Here is a 27,441-nt window from a genome sequence, read left to right as displayed (position 1 = left end):
AAAGCATTACTATTTCAGGAATTAACTAAAAATCGTAATTATAACAAATTAACTATTTCATAATAAAAATAAAAATAATAATAACAATAAATAATAATAATAATCTAATATTACTTATTTCAAAATCAATACACACATAATAAGAATATAATGATAGTAAATAATAGTAATAATAATATACTTTTTATTATTATTGATTTCATAATTATTAATATATTACTAATCTATATTATTAAATAAAGACATGGAATAAAAAAAATATATTCAAATTACCACTAAATGAATGAACTAAAAATTTATGAGTATTCTAATTGACTTGAATTTGACACATCAACATGCCCAAAATTATAATTTCAAGCTACATTTCCTATTTCTATCTCCCAATTCCCATAATTCAAACATACCATTAGGTTATGTACAGGTTTCCCTACCTTTTTCCTAAAGATAAATTCTAGCGAGTCTACGTGCATTGTGGGGAGGTTAGACTTAAAATCCATAACCATGATTGACCAAAAGAAGTGTTGCCACCTAACTTGGAGGTGACTTCCATACTCAGGATGGTCCCATTATTCTCATTTCTTTCATGTTTCTTCTGTTGGATGGGCTTTGAGTCTTGATTATATTATTAGTTGAAGCCATACATGATGATAATTTAATTATAGTCATATATTTTTCATCTCTTACTTCAGAGGATGGATGCATCTGCAAATGTTGTTTGGTATGGATTGTTTTTCTTAGCAGCTCTTTGAATGATTTTCTTCCTTCTTTGACTCTTTGAATGGATATCATTTAAATGTTTTTTATCCATTCATATTAAGCAATGTTGGTGATATTATTGTACACATCCATCTAATTTTACTGTTTTATAAATAGATTAATGATTTCAAAGTTATTGATACTTTTATGGGGGTGGATTGTTCAACAGGACATTGATTTTTTATTGTTAAATAGTATGGGGTCATTGTCTATATAAAACATGGTAAGTCTCTTAAATCAAATAAAGAGCCTACCCTAAATGTCTATTATAAATAATTAAAAACTCAAATAATTCAAATTAAATCAAATAATTACTTGCTGAAAATTACTGGGTTAAGTAAATAATAATAATTGAAATAATTAATAATAATAACAATCATCAAGTACTTAATTAAGTAAATAATAAAAAATGAAATAACAATCATCAGTTATCATTAATGTTTATTCAAAGCATGCCCCATAATAATTACCAAATACATTAATTAAACCTTAAATAAGAATCAATATTTATTAACAATCATTAAAATTGTTAAGCCAAATCATTAATGTTTATTCTTAAATGCAAAATATGAATTAACAAATCTATTATATAATAATTATACTTGGTTGGAAAAAAATTATTTTAAGTAAATATTTAAATAATTACAAATTTAATTATTATTATTACTATATAACAAAAATTTTAAATTAAATACTAAAATAAATTAATAAGAATGGTTAAATTAAAGTAATAAACAGTTCTAGTTGAATTTAATGAACCTATAACTTTACGGGTTTGACATATAAGGGTTAATTTATATGAACCCGTAGACTGAATGAATGTCTTAAAAAATGGCAGTTTATAAATAATAATAAAAAATGGTAATAAAAAACATTAATGTTTATTTTCGTACATCGCACGGGACCCACTGGTTATTGGTTAAGAATATGACAAAAGCCACGTCACAAGTCAACGCTGAAGTTACGAATATTCCTTGGAGTTTGGATTATGGCAGAGGCTAATTTCGTAATATTAAGATGGTTCAAGGGTTATTATTGGCCAGGATTGGATTAGAAAAGGCGGGTACCGACCAACCGTAAGTCCGTATCCAACAGTCAACCGCGTTTCCTAATTCTAATTGGTTGCGTCAAATTGATTAGAATCACTCGTGCCCACCCACGCTACACTGTGACTGTCTGTGTCCGTTTCTTCTGGTGGAATTTTCGAACAACACCCTAGAGATTCCTTGGAAGCTACCCTATACTTTGATGCCTTCCAAATAGTGAATCCCACGAACTAAACCCTAACTCCTTCAACGTCGATGGCAAGGCTGCAACTACAGATCATCGTCGCCTTCCTCCTCATCCCGATTTCATATTCTTTACCCTTCATTGTATTACACGGTGAGAATATTCGCTCTTTCTCCTAAAGCCTAATTTCTTGCTCTGTCGACGTTTGAGTATGAATTTTGAACTTTCTAGTTTGACAGATGAAATCTTATTCTTAAGCATATATACTTGTCGATACTGGCCGGGTCTTGGGAATTGTGGATTTACATACTCTGAACAGTTCAGTTGTTGGTTGGGTAATGGTCTATTATCCGTCTGGTACAGGTTTTAAACTCGATAGAATAAAAAAAAATAGAAAATGCGTTGGAAATTGCAGGAACTGAATCTCTACGGGTGTGTGTATATATAGATCAATCTGTTTCTACAACTTAATAGTGGTATAAGTTCCAAATTAAAGAGGCCTAGAAGGTTATGCTACTATCATGTGTCAGTCGTATCATGGGGTGAGGGATGTTGCTCTGCACTAAAAGAATGCTATTCCCCATGCACCACATGCCTTCCATCTGCAATTTTACGGTGATGACCAAGGAAATAGGTAGCCTAGCTATATGGGAATTTGGGTGAGACTTGGCAATGAAGGCTTCATTATACTTGAAATACTGTTGACAGATAATTACTATCCATCAATTTGACGACTGTTAAAATATAGCATTCAAATATGGCAGTAATATAAGGTAAGCCCCTTACTGCCTAGTTAGTTCATGTTTAACAGTAAGATTGGTCAGCCCTTAGTCCATGCCATCTGTATTTATCTGCACTGATGGTGCTTGAACTGACTAAGCATGTGCAAGAAAGCATTCCTCTGTGTAGGCCTTTTCTTAACATATTGTATTGATTGATGAATCTGAACTTGCATTAATAAAAATCAGAACTAGTAAGAGATGCTCTAGTATCAAGAGGTTCTGAGATAAGCAAGACTAAGACAGAATATATAAAATGCAAATTTAACAATAGGAGGAGTTGATATCATTGAAGTATTAGATACCAAAACATACCTTAAAGTGACTACTTCAGTTGACTTGGTTAGATAATCCATTGTTAGGAAGAGATTAAAGACGATGTCACTAATAGAATTAGAGCAGGGTGGATGAAATGGAGACTAGAGAGGTGCATCGAATACCAATCAAGTTAAAAGGAAATTTGTACGATAAAGTACAATGGTGGATGGTCAAGAAGCAATATGTCTGAAAATTAGGTAGGAAGGATGCACATATTGAGATGAAAAATGTGGCAAAACTAGAAAGGGTAGATTTAGAAATGAGTGTACTAATGAGAAAGTAGACTAAGCTGGTTTAGGCATGTAAATAGAATACCACCTATTGCACTTCTAAGAAGTAAATATCTAATACAAATTGAAGAGTCTAGAAGAGTTAGAGGCAGACCAAAAAGGACATTGATTGAGGTAGTAAGAAATGATTCTAGAGCCCATAGTTTAGCAATCATATGGCCTTTGATAGAGTGGAATAGCAAGATAAGATTCATTGGCCAACCCTACATAGTTGGGGTAAATCTTTGTTGAGTTAAGTTGAATCCATTTCAGTTATGTGTAGCAAGGATATCTTTTATATAGTAGCTTTAATGAAAAATATATTGAAAAAGAAAAGGCACAGAGAACATGGAGAGTTTGTTTCCAGTTTAGAATATGAAAATAGGAGGGAGCAGAAAATATAAAGGTTTAACATTTAAAACAAGAAACAGGGAGAAATAAAGAATGAGAGAAAAAGAATTTTACTTGAACCTTATCTACTAAAAGAAGTTGGCAATAAGAACACAACACTATGATGCATACTTTATAAAAAGAGTAACAAAGATATCGGTTGTCATTTTGATTTGTATGCTTGTCTAAAATTCATCATTGAACTTGTATAGTTGTATTAACTCTATATTATTAAGAGTGTTACTATTCAATAGATCTCCTTCATGTTCATATTTATAGAACTGGTTCAATAGGTTTCATGAGGAAAAAAGTTTGTAGTTCTGAAAAAGATTTACGGAGCCATCTCCTTCTATCATCTCTTGATGTATTACCATTGGTTTGCTCACCTGTCAGCTCTTTTTCTTGACTATCTTATGTACTATCTATCTAACTTCCTGCATTTTGACAACCTTGCAGATAATGTTTATATAAATGATAACTTATCAAAAAAAATGTGTATATAAATGATAGTTTCATGTAACCAATCAGAGAAAAAAACGATAGTTTCATGTAGAACCTTCATTGATATCATACTGCAAACATAAATGACAATTTCATGCAAAATCTCTTGTAACATCATTCTTCTATTCAAATGTGCATTTAATGGCAGGCATTGGAGATAAATGCTCTAATCGAGGAATCTCAGAGTTCACCGAGATTCTGAGTAACTGGTCCGGTTCTAAAGGATATTGCATGTATGAATTTATAGTTTTTATGTTTTATTTTGTCTAAGATGGCTTTTTACTTTGTCCTGTTTATAAGAATGGTTTCTTGCTAATAATTTCTGAATGTATTTCTGATCTAAACATCTTTAAGTAAACTTCATTTCTGTTGGTACTCTACCCAAAAAAGATTTTCCATTGGTTCTTGTAGCTGTGCTTCTATTGCTTTCTGTATTATGTTTCTCATGTGAAGACTTTCAGATACTCAAACCAAGTAAGCATTACTAAAAATGTGGATCATTGAAGTAATATGTTAGATTTTCTATCATTTTCTTGTAGGTCCAAACAGTTTATAGCTGATTCACGGTGTTAAGCTTATGGTTATAACTTATGGTATATGGTGAAAATCCTAAATACAAAAAAAGGGTTTTGTTTCTCTGATTGAATGTTGGCTATCAAGAAAAAGAGAAAAAAATAGAGCATCACAAATAGGGCATTTAATTGTAATGACCTGAACACATCAGCAAGGAGTTTAGGATAATCAATTTAGCTGGTACTGTTGTAGCCAGTTTTAAGCTGAAACTGATGCATGCTAGTCAATTGAGCATAATAGTGACACAACTGTGTTCACAAAGATTGATGCCTGTGATCACAACTGATATTCTTAGAAAAATAAAAGTTAAGGGCCTTAATAGAGCAAGTAGAGCTCATTATGTATGTCTGGGATTTGGAGGCCCTAGAAGATTCAATTGATCCATTGTAAGAATTTTATCAAGAAAGATGAGCCACATTAAATCCTTTATCTTGGGAGCTGTCTGCAAGAAATAGGATTACAAAATCAAAGATTTACCATATACAATTTACAGTCCTGCCAACCTGAGTGTAAATCCAATGAATCCTTCAGAAAAGGATGCATAGCTTCCCAAAAGTTACTTCAATTATTGTACTGAAACCTGATTTTGGAACCATCTTTGGTTTTGAATTCTGTAGGAGGAACATGCCTGTGGTACACTTCATAATCCATTTCAAGAAATTAACACTATTAAGTGAAACTAAGCAGGTGGACTAACTAAAAGGAGCTTTTCCATATTTAGCCACCACCACCCTTTTCCATAACATTGCATATCCTCTATAGTGAATTCCTAACTGTTAAGCCATTTGTAAATTGATGTTTATTCACGAATCCTATCTTTCTAGACCAAGCTACCAAATACTTTAGGACATACCCATTCTGTTAGACAAGAGAAGACTTCTTTACCTCCCTTTTACCAATCTACGAGAGATCCTTCTTCTCAAGCCTCTCAACCAGGGCACCTTGGGGGGGGGGATAAAAGTCTTTGTTTCTTATTAATTTAATCTGACCAATAAAGGATAAGAAACACCTCTTTCAGCCAGCTAATTTTCTGTCCATTTTTTCAGCCACCTGGTCTTAACCTTGCTCAAGAACTGTGATAGACTCTAAGTAACGAAGCTTCTTCGAGGGAGCTCCTTCCTCCAGAAACAGAGTTACGAGAGAGAGAGAGGGAGGAAGAGAGAGAGAGAAAGAGAGAAGACGAAGAAGAAGAGAGAAACTAAGTTGGTTATGCTTTTTCTCCTCATTCAGTTCTACCCGTAGGCCTTATATAGGATTTCCTCCTAATCAGCTCATCATGACCACGCGCTTATGCATGTGGGTGGTTAAGACGTGGCCTGTGGCTGTAAACAAATCGCAGGGGAGGCTTGCAATGCTTTGCATGTGCCACTCCTGCTGCTGCATGGGCCTGGGCCTGGTGACCCGATGGTGGATTACCTACCTGGGTTCTATCATCTCCCCCACCCTTAAGAATGACCTTGGCCTCAAGGTCAAGATGGGGAAACTGCTCTTGCAACTTATTGAAGTCTTCCCAAGTGGCATCTTCTGTGGGCAGGTTTGTCCATTGAACAAGGGCTTGCTTCACCACTTTGCGACCAATCTTTATCCAGCGGATATCTGAGATGACATTGGGCTCAACAATCAGCTGCCCTTCACTAGTAAACTCAGGTAATAGTGGCTTCACCAAGGCTGCATCTGTTTGACATGGCTTGAGGAGCGAGACATGAAATACTAGGTGGAGCCGGGCAGTACTCGGCAACTCTAATTTGTAAGCCACTGCTCCCACTCTCCCTGAGATGCGGAAAGGACCAAAGAAATGAGGTGAGAACTTCTGCCATGCTCGTTTTGCCAGAGATGAATGCCTGTAAGCTTGTAGTTTCCCCCACCTGGTACTCCACATCACGATGTTTCTTTTCATACTACATCTTCATGTAATTCTGGGCTTTGAGTAAGTGGTTCTTGAGTGATTGAAGTGCTTCATCCCTGGCTTCGAGTTGTTGTTCAACCTCTGCAACTGATGATGTGCCCTTCTCATAGGGTAACACGGAGGGTGGGTCCCTTCCATACAAGATCTTGAATGCGGTGGTCCTAGTAGAAACATGTTAAGTGGTATTATACCAGAATTCAGCCCACGGAAGCCATTTTAGCCACTGGGTAGGCTTTTCTCCCGCGAAACACCTGAGGTAGGTCTCTAGACAAAGGTTAACCACTTCCGATTGCCTGTCAGTCTGGGGTGGTAGCTGGTGGAATGGTAAGTGTGAGCACCCTGTGCCCGAAAGTATTCTTCCCAGAATCGACTCACAAAGGTTAGGTCCCGATCTGTGATGATAGTTGTTGGAGTACCATGGAGCTTAGCCACTTCTCGAATGTAGACCTGATCTACTTGAGATGCCGTGTAGGGGTGGGAAAGCACAGAAAAGTGCGCATACTTGCTCAATCTATCCACAACAACCAGTATAACAGATTTCCCTCCAGACTTAGGCAACCCTGTAATAAAATCCATAGTTACCTCATCCCACACCTGATTTGGAATGGGTAAGGGCTGTAGCAACCCAGCTGGGGTTTGGGCCTGGTATTTCTGGGTCTGGCATACAAAGCAACTCGCAACAAAATCCTGCACCGCCTTCTTCATTCCCCGCCAATAGAAGTGTGTTGCAATGTGATTATAAGTTCTGATCATCCCAGAATTACCTCCCTCTACTGTCTCATGGAACAACTTCAAGAGATTTGTGTGAAAAGCCGATTTGGGTGCTATCACTAGTCGCCCTTTGTAGAACAAGTCTAAACCCACTAGGGAGTACCCTGCCACTCTGCTTGCCCCTGATCCCAACTGTTCCCGAATCAGTTTTAATTCATCATCTTGTTGAGCTTCTTCCTTGATGCGATCAAGCAAGGAGTGGAGAGGTCTGTAAACTGTCAAAGAGTTCATTTCTTCTCTTCTGGATAGAGCATCAGCAGTTGTATTGGATGGGCCAAGTTTGTATTCAATGGTAAAATCAAAGCCCATTAACTTGCTGGCCCACTTCTGTTGTTCAAGATTAAGAATCCTTTGTTCCATCAAATGTTTGAGACTCCTCTGATCAGTCCTGATTGTGAATTTTCACCCCAACAAATAAGCTCTCCATTTGTGCACCGAGAACACCAAGGCTATCAACTCTTTGTCATAAGTAGACTTTAATTGGGCCTGGGCTGATAGGAACTTACTGAAATAAGCAATAGGGTGTCCCTCTTGCATCAGGACTGCACCAATTCCTCTACCCGACGCATCACACTCCACCATAAAGGGCTTGGAAAAGTCAGGTAAGGCCAGGGTAGGTGGTGTCGTCACCGCCTTCTTGAGGGATTCAAATTCCACCTCCACTTGTTCTGACCAAGTAAAGGCGTCCTTCTTCAACAGAGCTGTAAGAGGGGTGGCTAGGGAGGCATAACCTTTTATGAACCTTCTGTAGTAACCGGTGAGACCCAGAAAACCCCGCAAACTCTTGATGGTCTTGGGTCGAGCCCACTGAGTCATTGCCACAATTTTCTTAGGTCAGTCATTACAGTCCCACGGGAAATTAAGTGCCCCAAATACTGAATCTGTGTTTGGCCGAAAGTGCACTTAGAAGGCTTGGTGAATAATTGATGTCGCCGGAGAATCCCAAGGGTTGACTCCAAATGTTCTAAATGAGAAGCCCAATCACTACTATAGACCAAGATATCATCAAAGAACACCAAGATAAAGTGCCTGGGGTAGGGCCAGAAGATATCATTCATGAGGCTCTGGAAAGTGGAGAGCGCATTATTCAATCCAAAAGGCATGACCAGAAATTCATAGTGGCCTTCATGGGTCCTGAAGGCCGTTTTGTGGATGTCTTCTGGATGGACCCGGATCTGATGGTAGCCAGATCATAAATCCAGTTTAGAAAAATAAACAACATGCTTCAACTCATCAAATAGCTCATCTATTAACGGAATTGGAAATCTGTCCTTCACAGTGATGCTATTGAGGGCCCGATAATCAACATAGAAACGCCACGTTCCATCCTTCTTCTTGACGAAGACTGGAGAAGAATAGGGACTGTGGCTCGGTTGTATCAGTTGCTTGGACAACATTCTGCGACTATTTTGTCAATTTCAGCCTGCTGAACATGTGGGTATCTGTAAGGCCTGACATTGGTGGGTTGGGCCCCCGGCTGAATAGGAATGTGGTGATCCTGAGTACATACTGGTGGTAGGCCATTTGGTTCTCCAAAGACATCTTGATATGCTGCTAAGAGTTGTTGTAAAATGGGGTCTTCTGTCACCTTGTGGGTTCTGTTGTCACAATAAACATTGGGCCCTACACCCAATGAACCCAGATAGACCAAGGTCGTTACATTGGAGTGAAGGCTATAATTGACAACATGCCGGGCCGAACTGGCTGCTGGTTCGGTTGGTCCAATCCCCTTTAAATGACATGGCTTCTCATTCATCCAGAAATCCATAGTCAGGAGGGTCCAATCACATACTGTTGGCCCGAAGAGTTTTAAGCCATTGGATCCCCAAGACTAAGTTAGCCCCACTAAAATCCAAGGGATACAGGTCCACGCTGAACACATGGCCCTGAATTCTAAGGCCCACGGCCTTGCACAGCCCATCACAAAGTATCTACTATCCATTAGCTGCCTTAATAGCAAAGGGAGTAACCGCCTGCACCTCTAGGCCCATTTGTCAAGCTAGGTCCAAAGTGATAAAGTTAAGGGAACTCCCACTATCAATTAAGATGCACACTTTTCTACCCTTAAGAACACCATGCACTCTCATAGTCTCAGTGGAGTGGAGCCTAATTAGGGTGTGGAGTGAGATCTCTGGGTTTTCTTCGACGGAATGTTCCGCCTTATCAGGGACCATGGGTACGGTATCCACATCTTCATTCTCATCCAGGTTGTCAATAATTTGGAGAAGGAACATCTGTTGGGCCTTGCACTTATGTCCCAGAGAAAATTTCTCCTCACAGTTATAGCACAAGCCTTTTTCCCGACGAGCCTGCATCTCGGCCCCCAGGTGAGTTTTCTCACAATGGGGGCCGGCGGGGAGTGTGATTGAGCCGGGGTTAGCTCGGTTTTGGATGTCAAGGGTTTGGGAGCGACCTGAGAATTCCCGTCCATGGGTTCCTTCGAGCTCAGGCCAATTTGTCTTCATGCAGATGGGCTAGGCTCACCGCAGCCAGCACAATAGAGGGTTGCAGGGCTTTCACTTCTAGTCTAATGTCTTCCCTTAAGCCACCAATAAAGCAGCCAGTGAGAGCATGTTCCGGCCATCCATGCACTCTCGTGGCTAGCCGATCAAATTCAACCTGATATTCTCGAATGGAGCCAGTTTGTTTTACTCTAGATAAAGCTTCATCAAAATTTTCGAAGCTGGAAGGACCAAACCGTATTTGCAAGGCCTCCACGAAGTCTAACCAAGACAACTGTGGATGTGAACGGCGGTACCATTGGTACCAGAGACTAGCCTCTCCATCAAGATGGATGGAGGCAATCTGCACTCTCTGACCGGCCAGAATTTCATGAAAATCAAAATACCGTTCTGCACAATAGATCCAAGGAGAAGGATCGTCACCTGAATACGTGGGAAATACCAGTTTGGGACTGCAGAGGTTGAAGGTGTCGCTCGGTTGAAGAGCACTGCTGCTCGATCCCTCCTGGTCTGCCTCCTTGCTGGGCCAGGATAACATTCGCTCGAGCTGAGATACCACCACAGAGTGGGCGTCCTTCATACTTCTCAGTTCACCCTCCATCCGGTCAATTCTGTCTTCTTGTGACTGGTTGCGAGTTGTGGGCATGGCGGATCAGGGGCTTTTAACACTCCAAAGAGAAGTAAAATAAAAGCAAGGGACACCTCTTAGCAGACCAAAATACCAGCACAAAATGGCTATTTCTTCATCATAGTTATTCTTTTGGAGATTTTCAGAGAACCAGAGAATGACTAAGATACTAGACTCAAAAAGTAGAGAGATAAACATTAATTTATCATCTGCATATTGAATATGGGAAATGAGAGGAGCATGATTAATATGCCATAGATCAAATTTCCATAAATATATCATCTAGGTGCAGAGAAAATAAATAGGGCCAATCCATCATATAATGAACATAGAGAAAGTGACGATCAATAAGCTGTTATAGACCTGAATTATGTGACTGTATGTTCAATTTCCAGCTGCTGTGTGATCATAGCAGTATCGGAGGCTCCCAGAAACTTCGCATCTGAATCAGAGGCAAGGAGGAATCCATGCCTTCTCTGGAAACCCATCATCATTATAGGACTGATAAAAATAAAGGGGAGAATTTACTAAGTCAATTCTTTTTTTATTGTGGAAATCCAATTTGGTTGTTGATATTCTGAAACGAAAGAATGGGGAATCCTGCTTCCTGATTTGTTTCTCTTCTTTGCCCATGTCTTTGTGTGGGAAATTTTTTTAAAATAATTTAATTTGTGTATGCAAAAATAGTAGTCTGACTTTTCTTTCCTCTCTGTAGAGAAATTGGAGATGGAGCATGGGATTCCTGGGTTATGCCCCTTCAGGAACAGGTTAGACATGCATGCTTAAAACAAGATTCCCAGCTTATCATATGTGCTCCTTAACATTTGTTTGTAATTTAAAACTTTTTACTTGTTTGCAGACAGGGATCGTCTGTGATAAGGTCATACTGCCATTTGGGTAATGTGTTCAGTTTTCTGGTTCTAGAATTTGAGGCTTAACGTGTTTTGTTAACAAGTTCACTAATTGATTGACAGGTGAAGAAAATGAAAGAACTAAGTGGGGGCTACAACATAGTTGGACTTTCCCAGGTGCTACAGAATTTTTCTATTTTAGACTTAATGTTATAATGTTATAATTTTTTTTTACCGAGAAAAAAAGGATGTTATAATTTTCTTTTAACTTTTAGAATGTTTCATATGTCATTGTGAATCAGAGATCCAATGCCCTTTGGTGTAGTTTCTCCTTTTACTTTCCATGTTTGAGCCACTTTTTAGCTTCAATATATCATTTCATTATATCCATATATCATACACTATGAAAGGAAATGAACTCATTATTTGAAAGAAGATTGGTAACTTAGCTCGACCTGAGAGTGACTATAAAATGCAATTTTCATACTGAACATTTCAGTGGTTCTGCATCCTCATAACTTCAGTTACATGCAAGTATGATGATGGATTTTCAAACAATTATATCCAATCTTGTTTTACAATACATCTTGGGTTCAATCTCATGGAGGATGGCATTGGTTGTAATTTCAGTTTTTCCATTTTTTTTTCTGTCCAGTTTGTTTTTACCTGCCTAGCTTCAGACTTGCTTTCTAGTTCAAATATTAAGGCATATCAAAGATACCATTGCTAACATTCTAAACATTTGTTCATTTCCCCAGGGTAACATGATAGCTCGAGGGGTTATTGAGTTTTGTGATGGAGGACCTCCTGTAAGCATTTTTCTAATTTGTACTTACCTGTTCATTATGCAATTATTCAAAAATTTTCTGGGCCATTCTTCCTGTTTGTATCTTGAAATTGGCTTTTTTTTTGCATAAACAATTGACTGAAGAAAAGGCCATCTTGATGGAATCTTTCCAATCTGCACCAATGTGGATGGATTAGTGGCACATAAGATTAAAGTTCATCTTAGTATATTTGAAAAGGATTAAACATGAAATAATGGACTACCAAAATCTATAAAAATGTATAAGACCATCATGGTTATCTTCATTGGAATTTTGTATACCCAACTTTTTGGTCAAATCTATAAAATAGATAATTTTCTTTTCTTCTTTCTTTTCTGAGGATATGGCTCAACAAAATATTCAGCAATGAGAATTTTTTGTCTAATAGAGGTAAAATATCAGTTTATTAATTTGAATATTTATCCTCTGATTAAAAAAACCATTTTATTTCAACACATTGAAACATAGAATGTTTATGTGTTAAAATAGGACAATTTTCTATCTTAGGTGTTGTAGGTATGCCAGTCTTATAGGTGCAACTAATCCTTGATCTGGTTGACCCGGGCACCTGTGAAACAGTGATCATGAATATTTTCAATTCTGATCTCTTTAATGAAAGAACTAAGAAAGTTTCCAATCACTAACCAGGTCACTGCCAGTAAGTATCAGTCAGACAATATTAGCAAAATTGGTGTTTTCAGAAGACATTGCTTGAAATTGAATTTCCAATACACTACTGCTTTAGTCCTTGCTTACATATAACTGTTGCATTCTTTTCCGTGTGTTAGTTCTGTTATTACTAATCTTCTGTTAATTTTTTCTCATTTTTATTCCATCTTGAAAAGGAACATAATGGTTTTATTTTATCCAGAAAAGGAATATAATGAGAATTTTCTGCTTCCTATCTTTGGAACAGGTTAAAAATTTTGTCTCACTGGGAGGTCCTCATGCTGGCACTGCTTCTGTTCCACTTTGTGGTGTAAGTTCTTCTACAGGGTTTTAATTGTTTTCATCATTTATCCAATGCGCTTTAATAACTTATTTAGGCTGCAGAAAATTGGACTAACTGTAGAAGAAGAATCTAAGGTTTTAATTTAATCTGTATTTTATTATGGCATTGGATAGAGAAATAATGAAATTGACAACCTACAAAGTAATAATTATGTCTTACTCAAAATATAGGGGGGTCTCCAAAGAGTTAAAAAGTCTGTTACTAAACAGGATAACATTTAACTGTCTCATGACTGGGCCGCATTTTTTACTTCATATTGTTTGTAATTTGTATGCTTTTAGATTCAAAGGAGGAAGAAGCTAGCTCACCTACTAAAATAGTCTATAATAGGCAGCTTCCTTTTTGAATAATAATGCTACTACCATTCCAGCAATATCCACCCTGATCTATTAGAATATGAAAATGATTCTAATACATCCAAGTTCATAAGTTGAGTCCGAAAGAGGATTTGAAGTTCTTGAATAGTGTAAAATAAGAGTAAACAGAGGAAGAAGAAGAATTTGTTTTATTATTCATCAATCTCGTATGTATATATACAAGTTACAAATTCTATGTTAGGAAAGAATATATTAGGAAATAAGACTAATCAAATTCCTACAAATCAGTCCTACAATCAAGGTAAATCATATCTCCCTAGTATTTACTTCCTATTTTAGTTATACAGTCTGTAACATCATATCTCCCTAGTATTTACTTCCTATTTTAATTATACAGTCTGTAACATCTTCCTATTTTAATTATACAGTCTGTAACACTCCCCCTCAAGCTGGAGCATAGATATTAATCATGCCCAGCTTGTTACAAAGATAATCAACCCTAACCCCATTAAGAGCCTTCGTGAAGATATCTCCCAGTTCTCTTGTTTTCACATAACCTGTGGAAATCAAACATTGCTAAATCTTTTCACGAAAGAAATGGCAATCAATCTCGATATGCTTAGTTCGTTCATGAAAAACAGGATTAGATGCAATGTGAAGAGCAGCTTGGTTATCACACCACAACTTGGCTGGTACAAGACCTACTTCAGTCAGAAGCTGATATATCCACATTATTTCACACAAACTTGGCCATAGCTCTATATTCCGATTCTACACTTGAACGTGAGACAACATTCTGCTTCTTGCTTTTCCATGAAACTAGATTCCCTCCAACTAATACACAATAGCCTGAAGTAGACCTTCGATCTTCCTTGGATCCTGCCCAGTCAGCATCTGAAAAACATTCAATTCTAGTATGACCATGATTGCCATACAAAATTCCTCGCCTAGGTGCTCCTTTTAAGTAGCACAAAATTTGTTCTACAGATGTCCAGTGATTAACTGTTGGAGAGGACATGTACTGACTCACCACACTAATTGAATACGCAATATCTGGACGAGTTACAGTAAGATAATTCAACTTTCCAACCAATCTTCTATATCTCTCAGGATCTTCAAATAATTCACCATCTTTTGTGAACTACAAGTTAGGAACCATTGGAGTGCTACATGGTTTAGCTCCCAACTTTCCCGTCTCAGACAACAAGTCAAGTACATATTTCCTTGAGATAAGAATATTCCCTTCTTGCTTCTTGTTACCTCAACACCCAAGAAGTATTTCAACATTCCCAAATCTTTGGTATGAAACTGAGTGTGGAGAAAGGATTTAAGGGATGAAATTCCTGTAGTATCACTCCCTGTAATGACAATATCATCCACATACACAACTAACAAAATGATGCCGGCAGGAGAGTGCTTGAAGAAAACAGAATGATCAGACTTACTTTTCTTCATACCAAAATTCTCGACTACCTGACTAAACTTTCCAAACCAGGCACGAGGACTCTGCTTCAACCCGTACAGAGACTTATGAAGATAGCAAACTTTCCCATACTCCCCTTGAGCAACAAAGCCAGGCGGTTGCTCCATATAAACTTCTTCTTGAAGATCCCCATGAAGAAAAGCATTCTTGATGTCTAACTGATGAAGGGGCCAATTATAAGTAGCTGCCATAGAAATAAACAACATGACAAAAGTAAGTTTAGCAACAGGAGAAAATGTATCAGAATAATCCACTCCATAAGTCTGAGCATATCCTTTAGCAACAAGACGGGCTTTCAATCGGGCAATGGACCCATTAGGATTGACTTTAATTGTAAACACCCATTTACACCCAATAGCCTTCTTATTTGCAGGTAAATTTACCAAGGTCCAAGTACCATTGTCCTCTAAAGCATTCATCTCCTCAATCATAGCATTATGCCATCCAGGGTGAGAAAGGGCTTCTTTAACAGTCTTAGGAACAGAGATAGAATCAAGAGATGCAATAAAAGAACAAGAAGAGGACAACAAATGATTATAAGACACAAATGAAGATACTGGATAAGTACACTTACGCTTACCTTTACGAAGAGCAATAGGAAGATCATCATTAGAGACTGGTTCTGATGACGAAGGAACAGGATCAGTTGAGACTGGATCTGCCGACGAAGGAGCTGGTGCAAGACATGGATCCGGAGGGGTTGGTCGCCGAGAATAAACCTGTACTGTAGGTGGCTTAGGCCTGGCAAGAGCAGATTCAATAGGATGTGAACCAGATGATGTGACAGTATAGATTAACAAATCATCATCCTCCTCCTGACTTGAATGAGGAGTAGATGGAAAGAAAGGTGTATCTTCTAGGAAATTAACATCACCTGACACAAGATATCTGTGAAGAGTAGGACAATAACATCTATACCCTTTTTGAACACGAGAATACCCAAGAAAAACACACTTCAAAGATTTTGGATCTAGTTTGGTAACCTGAGGACGAACATCCCGAACAAAGCATGTACACCCAAATACCCTAGGCTCAATAGGAAACAGTGTTTTATTTGGAAACAGAACATGATAAGGAGTCTTACCCTGAAGAACAGATGAAGACATACGGTTAATCAAAAAACATGCTATGGAAACTGCATCAGCCCAAAAAGGTTTAGGAACCTTCATTTGAAATAACAAAGCTCTTGCAGTTTCAAGAAGGTGTCTATTTTTCCGTTCAGCAACCCCATTTTGAGATGGTGTATCTACACAAGAAGTTTGGTGAAGAATGTCATGCTGAAGCATGTAAGTTTGAAAGGATTCTGACAAGTACTCATTAGCATTATCACTTCTCAATATTTGTACAGAAACATTAAATTGAGTTTTAACTTCAGCACATAAAGCAGAAAAATGAGAAAACACCTCAGAACGATTTTTCATTAAATATAACCATGTCATACGAGAGTAATCATCAACAAAAATAACAAAATACTTAAACCCAGTTTTGGACTCAACTGGACACGAACCCCAAACATCTGAATGGACTAATTCAAAAGGAGCACTAGCTCGTTTATTGACTCTAGGACTCGAACTAAGACGACGGTGTTTAGCAAACTGATAAGACTCACAATTTAATGACGACAAATTCTGAAATTGAGGACAAATTTGCTTTAACACATGGAGAGAGGGGTGGCCAAACCGACAATGTGCTTCAAAAGGGGTTACAACTCCAGAACAGGCTATGGATTTTGGAACTTGTGTATCAAGGATGTAGAGACCTTCAGACTCATGTCCCTTACCAATAATCTTCTTCGTCGTAAGATCCTGAAACAAACAATAATCAGGAAAAAATGAGACACAACAATTAAGGGTACGAGTGAGTTTGCTAACAGAAATTAAATTAAATGATAACTGAGGTAAACTAAGAACATATGACAAAGGAAGTGATGGTGTTGGACTAATTGTGTCAGACCCAATAACACAAGATGTTGACCCATCTGCTAAAGTAACAGGAGAGGTAGATTTATGTGACTGAAAGGTAGAAAACAGACTTGAATTACCTGTCATATGATCTGTAGCTCCAGAATCAATGACCCATTTTGAAGAGGAGGAAACAAGACATGTATTGGGTTTACCTGACTCGACGATGGCAGTAACAGGAGTAGATTGGGGTTTCAATGATTCTTGGTACTGAGCAAATTTGGTGTATTCATCTGCAGATATCATAACAGACTTCTTAGAAGTATCCGTGGTGGATGCAATATGGGCTGACTGAGTTTTCTTATTCTACAACTTCCTGCAATCCCGCTTCATATGTCCTGGCTTATGACAGTAATGACACACTATCTCTCCTAACTCCTGTCCACGAGTATTAGTATTCCTGTCATAGTTACTTGACCTACCACTACCACTCCTGTATTGTTGTCTCCCTGATTCAGATGTATTATTGTGGCTGACAAGGGCACTACTAGGCTGAACAGGTGGAGAACATTCTGTACGAAGGACCCTACTGAAAGCATCTTGTAGAGAAGAGATCTCTGAACTGGAAAGAATCTGAGATTTAGCAGTCTCAAATTTAGAAGGTAGGCCAGCTAAAAAACTCATAACAGCCATCTTTTCTCGCTGAGCTTGTTGAACAGTCACATCAGTACTAAACGGAAGCAACATATTAAGTTCTTCATATGTTTTCTTGAAATCCATGAAATAGCTTGTGAGAGATCTATCGCCTTTGTCCGCCCTGTAAAAAGCTTTGCACACATCATAAATGCGGGAAATATTCCCCTTTCCGGAGTATAAGAACTCTAGATAGTTCATTAATTCCTTAACAAATCCACAGTGAGTGACTAAACCAACCACCTCACTTTCAATGGAGTTGCGTATCTGCAAGAACAAACGGGCATCCTCCCTCAACCAAGACTTTTTCAAGTCATCATTAGGAGGGTCATCAGTCAAATGGTTATCCATAGCAATACTCAGCAAATATAGTTGAACAGTTTTACTCCAATCCAGATAATTAGAGCCATTAAGCTTATGCGCAGTTATTTTTGACATCACTGGAATAACATCCGACATAACTACTGATTTCTTGTCTGCCATAATCTCAAAATTCAAATAAACAGAATATTTTGAACACCGAAAATCAACAGAGCACACCTGTTGAAAACACCGGAATGGATATGCACGTAACAAAGCACAAATATGTGCTATACAGGACGAGGCGAGCCAAAAGACGACCGAAAAAAATTTTCCGGCGACAGATGCGCCTTCACATGCCGGCGCGTGTGACTGTGGCAGAATCTTCAGGCGGTGCATGAGACACACGCACAGGGCTGCTGACTGCCGGACTTTGCAGAGACTAGATGCTCTGACTGCTCCAAGGAGGTGACCCGAAACACCCAAAAATTTTCCTCTACCTACTGTTTACTTAAAAAAAAAAAAAAAAAAAAAAAGCAAAAACAAAAGGGCTGGCAGAGACTAGATGCTCTGATACCATGTAAAATAAGAGTAAACAGAGGAAGAAGAAGAATTTGTTTTATTATTCATCAATCTCGTATGTATATATACAAGTTACAAATTCTATGTTAGGAAAGAATATATTAGGAAAGAAGACTAATCAAATTCCTACAAATCAGTCCTACAATCAAGGTAAATCATATCTCCCTAGTATTTACTTCCTATTTTAGTTATACAGTCTGTAACATCATATCTCCCTAGTATTTACTTCCTATTTTAATTATGCAGTCAGTAACATCTTCCTATTTTAATTATACAGTCTGTAACAAATAGGAAGGGGTTGCACTCCAAAATTATAATAATGGCCTTGCTTTGGAAAGAGATGATGTTATCCAATGGGAGTTTTGTAGCGCCAGATGTTTTGGGACCCTCTAATATCTCCAGCAAGCAATGACATGGTGAAAAGGAAATATGAGTATGTATATACCTCAGCTGAAATGAAACAAGCATCCAGACAAGTGAGAGGCTGCTGAAGATGGAGGACTTTGTGGATCTGGCAAGATGGAGGAGGGCGCTGAAGATCAAGGCTAAAGATCTTCTCTTTGAGAAAATGAGAATCAGAGGAAGGCCAAGCTTGAAGATTAGAGAGAAGAAGATGGCCATGGTGCTGCTGATAGGTAAAGAGAGTATTGAATGGTTTGAAAACTTTGTGACAGGAGCTTTATCCTGCCAGATTCAGTCTGCTGGGATTTGAAGGTGGAAGAAGATAGGAGGTATGTAGCAGATTGCAATAGAAATGTAAAAGGATAGTTCATGGCTCTTTATGAGTTCTTTGGCAATGGAAGAAAAGAAGGAAGAAAGGGTTGTGGTTGGAAAGGAGTATCAGCACTCCTGTTGGACTGGGTAAAGAGATCAAACACAGAACAGGTAGATGCTGCCAAAAAAGATAGAAGTAGTCAACCAGAACAGTGATAGCAGTAAAGAGGAACCCTGTCAGGAGTTTGTAGTAGTGGCAAAAAACAAACATAAAGTTTATACTTATGAAAATTATGGATAATTATTAAGGAAATGTGGCTATGGAGCCTAGGGAACTGCCCTAGGATATATGTTTTTTACTTAAAAAAAAAATCCATCGCCTAGGTGACTAGGCGACAAGGAAACAAGGCGCCCCCCTGTTGCCTAGCCTCGCCTTGGCGCCTTGAAAACAGTAATCGATCAAGACTACAGTCAGTCTTGAATTCCAACAGATTTCGGATTGAGAAAAGTAGAAGGAAGAGGGAGAAGAAAGGAGAAGAAGCAGAAGTACACAAGGGTTTTGAAAAGAGGGACAGATCGAATGAATCTGCCGCCGCCACTCTCTTAATATTTATAGGTTATGTTCACTAAATGTAGGAAAGGACAGAATTGCCCTTAATGCTTACATCGCAAATAAAACAAATAATAGATTGAAATAACAAGTTGGCAAGATAACTACCAACTAACATTGACATAACTAACAAAGGTTACACATGCTGCAATACGAACACAGTGGGGACCACAGCCGTGGGGCCCACATCAGTGTTCTCCACACTCCCCCTCAAGTTGGGAATAGATATTTGTCATTCCCAACTTGAATAGGTCTGCCTCTAACTTCTTCCTTGGAACAGCCTTGGTGAGAAGATCTACGAGCTGCATGTTGGAGGTGATATACGGGAGACACACTTCCTATGATGAGACCCTTTCTCTGACAAAATGTCGATCAACTTCGATATGCTTAGTTCTGTCATGCTGCACCGGATTGTGAGCTATATTAATAGCCGTCTGATTATCACAATACAGCATCAAGGGCTTCTCATAATCAATGCCCAACTCTTCAAGTAGTGATTTCGGCCACTCCGTTAGCCATTGACCTATATTCAGCTTCGGCACTAGAGCGGGAAACAACACTTTGTTTCTTACTCCTCCAAGAGACAAGGTTACCTCCTACAAGGGCACAATATCCAGAGGTAAACCTCCTGTCATCAGCACTCCCAGCCCAATCAGCATCTATATAGACCTCCACCTTCATGTGATTATTGTTCTTGAACAGTATACCTCTACCTGGGCATCTCTTCAAGTATGCTAATATTCTCTCTGCTGCAAGAAGATGAGTGGTTCTAGGAGAATGCATGTACTGGCTGACAACACTGACTGCATAACTGATAGCTGGCCGTGTGAGGCAGAGATATAGGAGCTTTCCCAACCAACCGTTGGAACATAACTTTGTCTTCAAGAGGCTCCCCACCCTCTGCACTGATCTTGTGATTCTGTTCAATGGGTGTATCGGCAGGCTTGACACCTAACTTTCTAATTTCCGCCAACAGATCTAGAACATATTTCCTCTGAGAGATAAAGATCCCCTGTTTAGATCTAGCAACCTCAATACCCAAAAAATATCGCAGTGCACCAAGATCTTTCACTTCAAACTCTTGATGAAGGAGCTGTTTGAGGGACTCAATCTCACTACTATTATTCCCTGTCACTACAATATCATCCACATATACAGCAAGCAAGGTCAAAGAAGAGTCCACTCTTTTAATGAACAGTGTATGATCTGACTGGGCCTATACATAACCGAATTTTCCAATGGCTAGTCTGAATCTATCAAACCAAGCTCTAGGGGACTGCTTTAATCCATACAATGCCTTATTCAGTCGGCAAACCTTCTTACCTGTCTCTGTATCATAGAATCCAGGGGGCAACTGCATGTAGACCTCTTCCTGTAAGTCTCCATTCAGAAAAGCATTTTTAACGTCCATCTGGAACAAGGGCCAAGAGTAACTTGCTGCAAGGGCTAATAGAACTCGAATAGTGGTCATCTTGGCTACTGGGGCAAAAGTCTCCAAGTAGTCTATACCATAAGTCTGAGTGAACCCTTTTGCAACCAACTGGGCTTTGTACCTTTCAATAGAGCCATCAACATTATGTTTCACAGTAAATACCCATCTACATCCAACTGGTTTCTTTCCTTTGGGTAGGTCAACTAGCTCCCAAGTATTATTTTTCAAAAGGGCATCAATTTCAACTTTCATTGCATCTTTCCACTATGGAACTGATAAGGCTTCTGCACTATTCTGGGGATAGGAATATCAACAATGGAAGTGAGAAAGGACCTATAAGAGGGAGACAGGCGATCATAGGATAGAAACTGGGAAATACAGTGAGTCGTGGATGTGGTGCAACGCTGTTTCCCTTTATGGACCGCAATAGGTAGGTCAAGGTCATCAGAAGAAGGGGAGGTAACAACAGTGGAAGGCATCTCAGTGGGCCTTGGGACTGTAGTACCTAGATCTGGATCTACAGAAGGAACTGGGGCTGGCCTGGACTGCTGATGACCGGGATCAACCTACCTGCATCGCCTGTGATAGACTTTCAACTCGTGATCCCTCTGACAACCCTCACCATTACAGCCCTCATCACTCAATGGAATGGGTAAAGGAACAACCTCAAATGAGTTAACCCCACTCTCACTGCGCTCCCCCTGAGGAAAAAGACCCAAATTCTCACTACTCTCTCCCTGAGGAGAAACCCTAGGATAATAGGGTGCCTCCTCAAAGAAAGTGACATCCATTGAGACAAATCTCCTCCCTGAAACAGGATCATAGCAGCAATAGCCCTTTTGAGTTTGTGCATAACCGAGAAGCGAGGATTGGGGTTCAGAGGCTTCTAGCTCTGATTCAAATTCAAAGGATTTGAGGAGCTTGGGTAGCTTCGATTTGTGGGAAGTTGAAGACCTGCAGCAAGCAGAGAGTTTCAATACAGAGCTCTTGTTCCCTGGTGTGGATGAGGATCAGGCTGAGGTGCACTCGACCACAGCTCTAAGTACTGGCTCGGATGTTAACAGAATTCCAGCAGTAGAGAAAGTTAATCTTATGATCCCGAAGGAGATTAGTACGATCTCAGACTCTTGACAGGTGCAAGACACTGGTAGAATGGAACAAGTTCCTCTCTTGAAGCCCTAGCAAAGTTGTTTCAGTTAAGGATGTGCAAGGACTGGCTGCTCCAGGTAGCATATTAGATTCCCTTGAATCTGTCATTTCTCCTTTGAACTCAGGGGGGAGGGGAGAATGAAGCACCTTGTGAACCTGTTCAATTTAACCCCTTGATCCAGACCTTTAATCTGCTCCATATTTGGGGTGGGGACCATCAAGAAGGTGAAAAAAAACAAAGAAAGATATTAAGAGAAGTAAAGAGGATCATAGTCAAACCTCTAGAGATGCTAAGTAATTGGTAATCTTGCCTTGTAATGTTTAGGGAAAGTGTAGAGGTCATTCGTTGAAGGATGGTAGTAGGTGTTAGGTGTTGATGGTTGTCAGTGGTTAAGTGGGTAATTTATTGTTTGATCTGGAGGGTGCCTCAGGTTTGTTGTGGTTTTAGCTTTCAGTGTTTTTCTTTGTTGTGACTTTTTGAAATTAAGGGTCATTAGCTCTAGAGAAGGGAGGTTATATTGGGGTTTTCTTTTTTCTCTTTTGTTTGGGTAATATCTTATCACCTTTCTTCTAATCTTCTTTTATCTCAATACATTTTCTGTTTTATTTACTACCAAAAAAATCTAATACATCAACCAACCAATTTATTACATAATCAAAACTAGGATCTAACATACATCAAAAAGAATTTTGAGCTGGCTCAAAGTGGTCATTATCTCTATTGCTGGGTAGTAGTATTACTGCTCCACTGATCTGCAATACCATTGCCAACCATCATGTTATAATACCATCTCATGTACCCCACATGGTGCTGGTAGTTTTTACTAGAGAATATGTCAATTCTAGTAATATTTCATGTTGGTACCCATGAAAATGGAAATATGTTGTGCAAATATTAGGAAACATGTCAACATTTTCAACCATGTTGCCATGTACTAGACACAAATGAGGATTTTTCAAACAATAGGATTTAGTTTTGATACTTCTAGCTCTATTAATATCAGAAAGTGGTTAGTATTATAAGGTAGCTTCTGTTCTGATTAATAATACTCTCTTTCCATATCCATAATACCTATTCCAGAAATATCTACCCTTGTCAAATATTCACAGGCCTCCCAACCCTTCCCAAATACTATGGAGTTGGAAATTATGATTCTGTGGATGGCGAATTGTAGACTTTAAAGTGCCAAATTGTAATCTTAAAACAGAATATTCATACAAACTTTCATGGATGTGAGATCTGAATTTTCAACCTTATGTCCAAGGAAAAATTTGATTTAGGTTATGTCATCACTTCAGAGAGTGCCTCTGATGTACTCTTGTTATGAGTGGGTGGAATTTGAGGGGAATCTTAGGTGGGGATTGGATGGATGAGGGATGGTGGTGGCGTCCATGGCCTTCAAGGAGGTTAGATACTTGGTTGCCAAAGTGAACTCCTTGGAGATCAGCTAATTCACTTGGAATATATATATATATATATATTAGTTTCATAAGACCTTCTTCTATTACTATCATATCCTTTTTGACACTTCCCATTTAATAAATTCTTATCATTGCCAATCATGGACAAAAAGGAAATCCTAATCATAGTATCTGTCTATCCATCAGAAAAACACAGTACCTTTCTAGTTTTTTTCTTGACAGCTTAACCACTCCCTGAATTACAGAGGAATCAGTTAGTTTCATTTCTCTGGGTTGGTTTCAGTTTCGGGTATTCTTAGGTGTGTCATACTGTGTTTCACCTGTATACCATGCTATTTTACAAACCATATTTACAGTCTACCAAGACGTACTTTGAACACTCTCTGTGGGTTTCCATCAGGTCATGTATTGTTATATAATTTCCAGTATCTTTCTAAAAGAATTTCAATGATAGAAATATGTACTTCGTAATTTATGGCCTTCACAAACTAAATCAACTTTTCAATACAGAAATGAAAAAAGGAAAGATATGTTTTTATTTACAACATCATTTGATCTAGCCTCCAATTCTGGCTAAGGTTGTTAAAGGAACTCCTTACTTTTGCAGTCTAGTTTCATATGCATTCTTGTGGACAGCCTAATCAAGTCAGAGATTTACTCCGACTATGTCCAGGTTTACATCTCTGTAACCTTGCTACGAATATAGACTACTGTTATTTTTAAGTTATTTCCTTCTTACACTGCTGTCATTTAAATTACTAATTTTTTTTATCTATTATAAAGCTTAAAACTGATCGCCATCGTAACTTTAATTTGATGGATTTACAGGCTCACTTGGCTCCCAGTGGTTACCTTAAAATTCCAACAGTGAGTAAAACACCCTAGTAAAGTAATAGATGTTTCGTCATGCTGATCTGCCATATATCAATTTATTTTGGCATGTTGAAGATAAGATTTGCTGGAAAGTTTATGATTATAAATAACTCATCAAAAAAAAAAAGTTTATGATTATAAATTAAGAGGATTAGATGTTAGATTCTTCCTCATTTTTTATAGGTGTACCTATTTGTTAGCATAGTTAATTAGGACCGTAATATCCATAGTTTTTCATACATAATGTATTTATGTATGGCACTTCATGTTTATCACATAAATATAATGTTTGCAAAATGTCCGATTTCATATGGTCTCATACTTGTTACAAGTTGCAACATCAAGATAAAGTTTCCACCTCCATGATAACATGAATAAAGTTTTACTGCTGTATCAGAATCTCACACTGTTAGAACCTAATTATGTCCTTAAAGTAACGTCTTATCAAATACAATAATAATATTCTTGTAAGATCTAAGGGTGATAATAATTACTTATTTTATAGGATATTCCCGCCTATTTGGAAGGATGTAAGTTCCTTCCCAAGCTTAACAATGAACTCCCTAATGAGAGGAATTCCACTTACAAGGAGCGGTTCAGCAGCTTAGAGAATTTGATACTTATTATGGTGAGTTCAAAGCTATATGCTGGTTATACACTCTGTGTGCCCACTTGGAATGACAAATTTGATACTTATTATTACTCAAATATTTTCAACTTTCCATCTTTTTTCTTTTCTGTATATTTTATTGTCAGTTTGAGCATGACACAGTTTTGATACCTCGTGAGACCTCCTGGTTTGGGTACTATCCAGATGGAGCATTTAGTCCAATTTTGCCTCCACAACAGGTAAACTATCCATCCTTGATCTAAACTTCCAACTGGAAGGTATCTTAGATTGACAACTCACATTACCAGTCACAGCTTCTACTGACTAGCACCAAATGCCTGGTACATAAAATGCAATTCAAACACCTCTGAAATGCCCTAATATTGCATTAATGACATGCTATCTTATGAATGATATGTTGCCAACTTTCCAGTGTTGCTAAATTAGAAGCCACGCAACACCAGATTATCCCATGCTTAATTGCTTTTTTTTTTTCCTTTCATTTTTTGTTTCAATAGAATTATGTCACACCATATGTCGTGTGTAGAAAACATTTAGTCATCCTAAGCTTTATTATTTTTTTACTATTCACTTATCATTTCTACTGCATTATGTAATTTTACACCATATTTTGATTGTGTAGACGAAACTTTATACTGAAGACTGGATTGGCTTGAAAACCTTAGATGATGCTGGAAGAGTCAAATATATTAGCGTGCCAGGAAATCATCTAGCAATATCCAAGGCTGGTATGAAAAAGTATATCGTGCCATACTTGGAAAATCAAACATCAACAAATATAGGAATCAGGGGATCGTCATCTTTTAGAAGGCCTTCATCCATCTGGAGTTGCATCAAAGAATTAGTTGGACCCATTCAAAACAGGCCATTGCTGCAGACCTAATCCGGTTGCAATGTTGGACCGTATATTACCTCTGAATTTTAGAGAGAGAGAGAGAGAGCGTGTGTATGGAATTTATGGGTCTCAGTGCATGTGCAGTGATGTTAACTTAGTCCTTGTTTACTCTTTCAAATTCGTCAAACAATGTGCATTGGCATCAATTGGAGCACGTTCAACGCTATTGATAATGATTATTTAGCATCTGTATCATGCTACCTTCTCCACACCTCCCCCCCAAAAAAAAGTAATACAAGAGCTTTAGCTGATGTTTGAATTGAACAAGGATGGATTAATTTATCATTGAGAAATGCATTGTAAAAGCAAGCCAAACACGTGATCAATAGATCAATCAGTTGAACAACACATGTCTGAACGAGTCGACCTTTTTACAAGCTGTTCAAGCTCGGCTCGGTTTCAACCGAGTTCGAGTCCAATTCACTGGCTCGATTATTAAACGAGCCGAGCTCAAGTCTATTAGAGCTCAGCTCGCGAGTCAGCTCGAATATATATATATATAATAAAAATATTATAATGCTTAATTTTTTAAATATCAAATAAAAATATTTTTATATATAATTTTTTATTTTTATAAAATATTTTTTCTCAAAATCAAGCTCGAGCTTATGAATTTTTTACTCGAGCTCAAGGTTCTGGTTCGAACCGAGCTTGAGCTCGAGCTTGAGCCTTGTAGAACAGTCTCGAGCCGAGCTCGAGCTTAGTACTATTTGGCTCGGCTCAGCTCGAATCCACCCCTTACCTTTCTTCTCTTTCTGTTAATCTGTTCTTTGGGCGTATTTACTGTGTAACAAATCTTGTCAAGTAAATGCATTTTTGACATCAAACGGCATAGAAAATCTGTTATTAGTATTTGAAGCTTGGTAGCTCAGAAATAAATGATTTAAATTTTTTGAACCATGATGCACCATTCTACTCATAAGGCTCAATTGTGAAGGAATACAAATACATATATGTACAGTGCAAATACATATAAAATAATATAAAATATAAGATTTTGTGATCTACAAATTTGCATTTGTACTCCTTCCAAACTGAGCCTAATTTCATGAGGAAGTGAAGACACATTCCAAGTAAATGAATAGCGGATATATTTATGACACGATAAAATCGAAATCGATCTAAGAATTGAATGAGCTAGAAAACCAATATAAATTTTGAAATGC

General features: G+C 38.1%; 1 protein-coding gene across 2 annotated transcripts; it reads left to right on the top strand.

Annotated features, from left to right (window-relative positions):
- The first annotated feature begins 1,896 nt into the window (after positions 1-1,896).
- Positions 1,897-26,470, top strand: LOC104610478 (alpha/beta-Hydrolases superfamily protein). 2 transcript variants are annotated; one of them, XM_010277107.3, is made up of 12 exons: positions 1,900-2,139; positions 4,392-4,476; positions 11,299-11,350; positions 11,443-11,463; positions 11,558-11,611; positions 12,193-12,243; positions 13,178-13,240; positions 24,484-24,549; positions 24,705-24,743; positions 25,255-25,377; positions 25,506-25,598; positions 26,003-26,470. In XM_010277107.3, the coding sequence occupies exons 1-12, from the start codon at positions 2,058-2,060 to the stop codon at positions 26,261-26,263; spliced, it is 990 nt and encodes a 329-aa protein (XP_010275409.1). In that variant the 5' UTR covers positions 1,900-2,057; the 3' UTR covers positions 26,264-26,470. The 2 variants fall into 2 exon arrangements, with proteins under 2 accessions (XP_010275410.1, XP_010275409.1); XM_010277108.3 differs by lacking the exon at positions 25,506-25,598 and having other exon boundaries at positions 1,897-2,139.
- Positions 26,471-27,441: the final 971 nt, after the last annotated feature.

The sequence above is a fragment of the Nelumbo nucifera genome, chromosome 1 (assembly GCF_055504915.1).
Source record: "Nelumbo nucifera cultivar China Antique chromosome 1, China Antique-T2T, whole genome shotgun sequence".
Lineage (NCBI taxonomy): Eukaryota > Viridiplantae > Streptophyta > Magnoliopsida > Proteales > Nelumbonaceae > Nelumbo > Nelumbo nucifera.
Note: the sequence above shows the minus strand (reverse complement) of the source record. Positions and strands in the feature narration are given on the sequence as shown.